Source organism: Eurytemora carolleeae, unplaced genomic scaffold (assembly GCF_000591075.1).
Source record: "Eurytemora carolleeae unplaced genomic scaffold, Eaff_2.0 scaffold33, whole genome shotgun sequence".
Taxonomy (NCBI): Eukaryota; Metazoa; Arthropoda; class Copepoda; order Calanoida; family Temoridae; genus Eurytemora; species Eurytemora carolleeae.
In genome coordinates, this window is record NW_019396220.1 from 260465 (window position 1) to 268514 (window position 8050).

An 8050-nucleotide genomic window follows, 5' to 3' on the forward strand; every position below is an offset into this window, starting at 1 on the left:
AAAAAACATTTTTATTGAGTCCTCAGTCATACTGGATTTGAAGATGTGTTTGAATGAATAGTAGCGTGTATATATGATAATGGGTTGGTTTGGTGATCAGGCGGACTCCAGGTCCTAGTTTGTAAACTCGTGCAGATATTGGATATTATAAGTTTACTAGTTTACATAATCTGGAGACTGCTTTTCAATATAAATAGAGCAGGAGAAATTAGTATCTTATACAATTCTGTTATTATCTCATCTATATTTAGAACTATAGTATCAGAATTAGGACTTGAAATGTAAACACTGTTTTATGATAACTTCTGGAAGAAAAGTCTGGAGTTTTGTGCAATCATGTTTCAACCTTTTACATTAGTTTATTTTTTCTTATACAGCAGGACTCACAGGAAAGAATCTTGTTTAAACTACAGGGTTTAATGATATAAACTCGTCTAGGGTTCAATGATATTATACAGGATACTGTACACTGCATATAAACTTGTCTAGGTATATAAGGGTTCAATGATATACAGGATACTGTAAACTGTATATAAACTTGTCTAGGTATATATGGGTTAAATGATATACATGATACTGTAAACTGTATATAACTTGTCTAGGTATATATGGGTTCAATGATATACAGGATACTGTAAACTGTATATAAACTTGTCTAGGTATATATGGGTTAAATGATATACATGATACTGTAAACTGTATATAACTTGTCTAGGTATATATGGGTTCAATGATATACATGATACTGTACACTGTATATACACTTGTCTAGGTATATAAGGGTTCAATGATATACAGGATACTGTGCACTGTATATACACTTGTCTAGGTATATAAGGGTTCAATGATATACAGGATACTGTGCACTGTATATGACAGGATACTGCTCACTTAACGCTATACAAAAATATCAACAGAAAAAATAAATTTAAGATTTATATGCAGATATGTTCATTTGTATAAATTTATAAATATATATTTTTATATCAATATTTTACTCTCCCAATTTTAGTTGAATACTCAGTGCTTCTGGGTTGAAGTGTGAATGAGTGCTGAGTGCTGGAAGATTACTCTGAGTGTTGGCTGATTCATAACCCGGAGTTGCCTCAGATCATTGTAAACACTACCGAATGACTCAGACAATGAACTGTAATTTTCACTCCGTATGAAATCCTCTGTGTTTGGTCTGATATGAAGTTCAAGGCCCTAGGAATATGAAAATATAACACTTGATATATCTCATGTTCTATGAATATTAAATATCGAATATCTGTTAAACATCTTTAAGATCGTGCAACAACTTAACCAAACAATTCTATCCATTTCAAGCTTAAATGACTATTTAAGATTTTCCGATTAGAGATATGGGTTTGAATAAAATACACTGAAGGTAATAGTTTTCATGTACAAAAAAACAATGACCGGAGGTTTATCATTTCATGGAACGTCAAGAATTGGCTTAGAGAGCACTTTGATAAATAAACAAATCTACTAAACTATCTAAAAAAGCTAACTTAATCAATTTAACCGTTCTTATAAAGGTAACCAGAAAACATAAAATTGGATGTCGTCTTTTTATTGCTTCAATCATTCCATAGTTTTCTGGGAAACACTGTATGTAATTTTAAATTAAGCACATTATTTCTACAGCCCTCTCTCTCTCTTCTGATGTCGCCCACCGCATGTTATATTTTACACTATTTATTATATTAAAGTGCTCCCCCTAAATACTTTACGTTCTTTGCATGCTTCTTGAGTAACGTGTATGCTAAAATACAATCATAATAACATGAAACTCTCAAGGTTCTCATTCTTTACACCCTTTCTATAATACATGCTCTAGTTCTCTCCCCTTCCCTGATTAAAGTGACCTTTCTCCCACCAACTAGACGGTTTAGATTTAAAAAATAATATTTCTTGCATCGTAAATATCAAAATACCACTCTTCTTTCTAGTTCTAAAATATACTTGTCTAGAGCTGCAAAAACATATGGGTGAGTTAGTGAGGAAAAATTAAAAGCCGAGAAATTGCGACACTTTAAAGTTGACCCAGTCTTAAAAATTTATGCAAATTTTCAGAACAGTCTGGATGTATGGTTTTTTTTCATACTATTTATCTTAAATTTTTCATGTATATAAAAGAAAATTATCTTAATCACTCAATTAGTGTTTTTTTGTTAAAAAGTATACATTTAAGGGGATAATACTTAAGTTTGTATTTTTTGAAAATGTATCTATGATGTCTATATTCTGTGTGCATGATTTTGCATTTTTATGCACATTTGCAAATACTCCTAAGTACTCCTCCCCTTTTAACATACGACGGCCACACCCCTACAGTTGATCGTCTCGTCACAGTTTCTCATTCTACGTTTGACATGCTCAATCCTTCCCAACCAGACAACAGACAAATAGAATTCAAACCAGACTTTGACAGTGGTGAAAATATAAATAAAGATTTAACAAGAGATAGAAAAAAGATTTGCAAAAAACGTTGAGCCGGAACGAACGAGAAAGACAGTTTAGACAAGTTTTGAAAGGAAAGGTAGAATGTTAGGGAGACAGTGATTGAATGAAGTGGCTAGGGACGGAGAAGAGAATTGCTGTCAACAGAAAATCTGACTGGCTTTAACGAATATTTGCTCAAAAACAATTTAAATGTTTTGCAGGGTTGTCATAACCCCCTACCCATCCGCTCTAAAATCTCTGCAAATTAATTTATAAAATCTAAAAGTACCCTTTTAACTTATGAAGCCCCTGAAAAAGCGTAGGAGTGAACATTAGCGCAAAGTGCGTAGAATGATTTTAAATACAATGAAATTTGAAAATCACAGAATCTTGCAAAATTGTAATGCAAAACCTTAATGTTGAAGATTCTTCGCAAATTCAAGACTGTGTTAAAAGTTGGATTCAAAGTGATATTTTAGGAGATTCCATTTTAAGACTCAAAATATTTTTAATTCAAATCATAAATAGATGTTACTTTTTTTGCTCAAGAAGGCGAATAAATGTGTGAAAGCTTTTTATCTCAGGGTCAATATTTTGGTTTCCCTCCTCCCTATTTGTTGAACTCTGAGTTAAACAAATTGGTTATTGGGTGCAAATTAAATCTTAATTCACAGGTTTAAAACAAATATATTAAAATTGTTTTTCTAGGTTACTAGCTGTTTTGTCATAAAACCTCCATTAAAAAGGGGGTGAAACATCTTTGTGGTGCAAAGCCACCTTTCATATTTTTATGCTTTTTCACATTCTTTCATTTTTTTTTTACACATATATATATTATATTTAGTCATATAGAGTACATGAGAGAAGATTAAAGTGTGGTCTGAAAATCTGTTCAGGAATCCACAGGGGGTTAGAACTCTAAAATCACGCATAAGACAAGTACATATACAAATAATAAGTTTATATCCTTCAAAATTTTAATTCAATTCATTTCACCTGTATTAGACTTTAATACTTTCACTGAATATAATTTAGATGGAGTTACTTCTTTTATTTATCGAGCTAATACACACAAACCCTGAAAGAAAACCAAAGACTGTATTGTTCCCAAGGTTGGGACACATGAAAACGTGATAAAGATACAAGCAATAGATCTCTGAGAAACTGGGGTTGACAGATCAGCCATTATGTTAGATAAAATCATGGGTATGTATACAAATAAAAACAATATATATGATTTAAAATATCATGAAAACAATGTGTTATTATAAATTAATATTTTTCCTGAATAAGTGATGAAAAAGAAAGTTTTGTTTGGTGAAAAGGCTCAATTTATTTTACTAAAATCCGGGAAACAAAATTAAAAAATCTTCTAGAACATTCAGGAAAGTTGCCAGTCTACAATTGGAACAATGAATTCATCCAACCTGATCGTGATTTCAAATCGGCTTCCCTTTACTTTGAAGCGTGGGCCTGACGGTTCTCTTTGTCGAGTACCTGCTGCCGGAGGCCTGGTTACAGCGGTGGCTCCAGTAGTCATAGAAACCAACGGTAGTCATGTCTAATGCTTGTTAAGTAAAGTTATTTGACGAAATTTCTGTATTTTCAGGAACATGGATAGGATGGGCAGGCCCGGGTTTGTCCGAAGGAGAGCTTATTCCTGAATCCCTGCCCTCTGATCGCAGTCCAACCGCCGGACTCAAATCTGGACAAATCCGTCCTGTTAATCTGACTGATTGGGAATTTCAGATGTATTACAACGGATGTTGCAATGCAACCCTATGGCCGTTGTTCCATAGCATGCCTGATAAGGCTATATTTAACCAAACATATTGGTTAGCTTACAAAACTGTCAATCAGAAGTTTGCTCAGGCAACATTGAACGACCTGAGAAAAAATCATTCTGTAAGTGTATAATTTGAGATAGATATATTCTATTATATTTGAAAGTTTTAATCTTGAATTGACAAACTAATTTCAGAACAGCGACACAGTTGGGATAGTATGGATCCAGGATTACCATCTTCTTCTTGCTGCAACTATTATCCGACAGGTTTAACAAATAGATTAGATTAATACTGATTTTTCAAAACTTTTTATCCAAATACTGAATTTTAATGTTACATATAATAGGCTGCCTCCGCCGAGAATCTGAATTGTAAGATTTGTTTTTTTCTCCATATTCCATTCCCCACCTGGGACATGGTTAAAATCCTACCATGGAACAGGGAGGTGATCCAGGCCTTGCTGGATTGTGATCTGGTTGGGTTCCATGTTGATGATTACTGTTTAAACTTTGTTGACTGCTGCCGAAGAGGTTTAGGATGCAAGGTTGAACCTGGAACCAAAGGAACCTATAGAGTCAACAAGGGAGGAAGATGTATCAGGGTGATGCCTCATCCTATCAGTATACCATTTTCCCGCTTCGAGGATCTGGCTGATAAGGCGGAGCAAACTCTTTGCTCAGACACTCAAGTAAGTATCAGAGTGACTTAATATAAAACATTTTTATTGAATTTATTTCTCTAAAATACGCATGTTTAGGTTATCCTTGGAGTTGACCGGCTTGATTATACCAAAGGACTTGTAAATAGGTTTAAAGCATTTGAAATTCTTCTTTCAACTCATCCAGAGTATATCAATAATGTGGTTCTTCTCCAAGTTGCAGTCCCCAGTAGAACAGATGTTCAGGAGTACCAGGAATTGAAGGATATGATGGACCAGTTGGTGGGACGGATAAATGGTAAATTTTCTACAGCTTATTGGTCTCCTATCAGATACATTTATGGATCTCTCTCCCATAGCCAGCTTGCGGGAATTTACAGGGACTCAGATGTAGGACTGATTACTCCACTCCGAGATGGGATGAATCTAGTGGCAAAGGAGTTTGTAGCATGTAGGACCAGGAAACCAGGAGTTCTAATCCTTTCACCATTTGCTGGAGCCGGAGAGATGATGAAAGAGGTTTGAGTAAATTATTAAATTTATAATCACTCAAAGTTTAGCTGGGCATTTTTTTAAAGGTTAATGGAAAAAGATCCTACAGATCATCATCCTTATAATTGTGCAGTGATCGGGTTTATTGGACCTTTTTGGAATTACAAATACTTACATCTTACATTTACCTAATTGCTAATTTTTAGTTTAAATATAACAAGAATACAAGATGTCAAAATATATACTTAACACATATATTTATACAGGCACTTCTTGTTAACCCATATGAGTTGGAAACAGTTGCTGAAACTATCCACAGAGCTCTACAGATGCCAGAGAATGAAAGGGAGGCAAGAATGAATGCTCTGCGCTCAAAAGAGAGAGTTAATAATGTGGAGCAATGGATGGCAAAATTTATTCAAGCTATTTCCGAACTAATTCAAGAAGATGGTAATGATTTCTGATTTTTTAGTTAATAATTTACATTGCAATATTGTTTTATTAGGTAAAGAGATTTCGCCGTCTGATTCTCTCTTAGTTCAAGCAGAAGACTTTCAAGGATGTCTTGGAGACTTCATTGAGGACGGATTCAGTTTAGCTCTTCTCCTTGATTTTGATGGAACCCTGTCTCCTCTTGTATCCAACCCTAAGGACGCAGCTCTGCCATCCGCCACAAAGGATATTCTTGTACGATTGTCTCAACTACCAAATGTTTTCATTGGAATAGTAAGCGGTAGGGGAGTGGAGGACGTGATGAGTAAGGTTGGAATACCAGGAATAACATATGCTGGAAACCATGGGCTCAACATAATACATCCTGATCAATCAACAGTAAGGGTTTATAATTGGATACTATCATACTTCAGTAAAGCTTTTAGTTTTTAATATATGAACAAAACAGAAAAATAAGAATATTATATTTAGTACAATCATCCAATACCAGAGAACCTTGAAGAACGGACACAAACTCTACTCCGTCAAATAGAGAAGGAATGCTGTGTTTTCGGGGCTACAGTAGAGAACAAGGGAGTTATAGTAACCTGGCATTACAGAAATGTTCCAACTGAAAAGAGAGAACCTCTCATATCCAAAGTTAAAAATATGGTAACCAAGGCAGGATTCAAGATTGGAACGGCACACTGTGCCCTAGAGAGTAAACCTGACCTTGGATGGGATAAAGGAAAAGCCTCTATGCTTATTTTGAAGAATGCTTTTGGAAAGGATTGGCCCCAAAAGTAAGACTATACTTAGATTATTATTTCCCTTGTTTGTATTTGGCAAACTTTTCCTTATATTAAATTTCAAAAATGTTCAGGGTTCGTGTGATATACGTAGGAGACGATGTAACTGATGAGGATGCTATGCGTGATCTAAAGGGACTTGGATTCTCCTTTAAAATTTCGAGCTCTACCTTGAGCATGACGAATGCAGATAGGATTCTTCCTGGAACAGATTCAGTAGTTAAACTCCTCGAGTGGGTTGAGCATACTGTGGTTAAGAGATCTGGCGTTGACACTGAAATTGGTATTAATAATCAATAATATTCTATGTTTTAAATGTATATTCTACATATGTATATTGCATATTTGAATTCCATTACTGTGTCTGTGTGTAATTCAATATGTTTTTAGAATTACGAGTTGAACAAGTGCAGCGAGAGGTGGAAATATAGAAACCTAATCATGGAGACGTATAATTATTCAAAAATATAATCTATGTTACAAATATCAGTAGAGAGTTATATTAGTGTTATAGTAATTTCAAAATGAACCTATAAAAATGCTATTTTTTGTTCAGGATTAGAAATAGAAAACCTATATTCATTAAAAATATATATCTAAATACTAATCATTTGCAACAAATCCATTGATGAAGGTAGAAGGAAGTGTAGATATTATATAAAGATGATATAAAATGATTGATTAACCAACAACTATGGCGATACACAAATGTAGATAAATCTGGAGAAAACAATTTCTCTAGTCTATTTACAGTAGAATGTGTACTATATGTATACACAACACATATTAGATCAGAACGTAGCATGGAGATTTATATGCAATTATATCAGATGCTTGGCATATTCACAGTCATAGTTACTCCTGCCATTTACCCGCGCTTAGTATCATTATGATTTTAGCTGAAGTTCCCGGTGTGGCCTCTAAAAATTTTAAAAGTTTAATCTTTTCAGCCCATGCAACCTCCGGGATACCCACGAGATCCCTAAAAAAATGTCAACAAATTTGGTCCATCCGTTTGTCCAGCTTTTGCTAGAATATAAAAATATACAGGGTGCGTGCGGTGTTCGTAGACCAAATTGAAATCTCTCTAAAGCTGACAAAAAAAGATTTTTATAAAGCTTTTTTTTTAGAAAAAGATGTTTATTTAGTCATAACAAAAATATTTATCTAATAAAGTCGAATTATGCAGCAACGACCTACACCATGCATTTTATGAAGCTAGAGCAGGCACTGACGACTTTTGCGCGAGGTATATCATAAATTCAGTGATAAATAACTGTGTTGTGTTGTAAGGGGTTCTGTTGACAACTTTCTGGACCCAAGACCACACAAAATAATAGAGGGGATTCAAATCTGGGTAGACGCCCTTTTAAAAATACTATACATATATAATTTTCAAAAACCGGTTTTTGATTTTTCTTTAC

The 8050-nt window shown here is 34.2% G+C and overlaps 1 protein-coding gene across 1 annotated transcript; it reads left to right on the forward strand.

Annotated features, from left to right (window-relative positions):
• Window positions 1–3833: 3833 nt before the first annotated feature.
• On the forward strand, window positions 3834–7233 carry LOC111698537 (alpha,alpha-trehalose-phosphate synthase [UDP-forming]; the record flags this gene model as incomplete). The annotated part of the gene is given in 10 exon segments (XM_023468890.1): window positions 3834–3999; window positions 4058–4353; window positions 4430–4501; window positions 4582–4923; window positions 4993–5412; window positions 5652–5835; window positions 5891–6216; window positions 6310–6620; window positions 6701–6909; window positions 7017–7233. Coding segments are annotated over 10 exon segments (2340 nt in total). The 3' UTR covers window positions 7058–7233.
• Window positions 7234–8050: the final 817 nt, after the last annotated feature.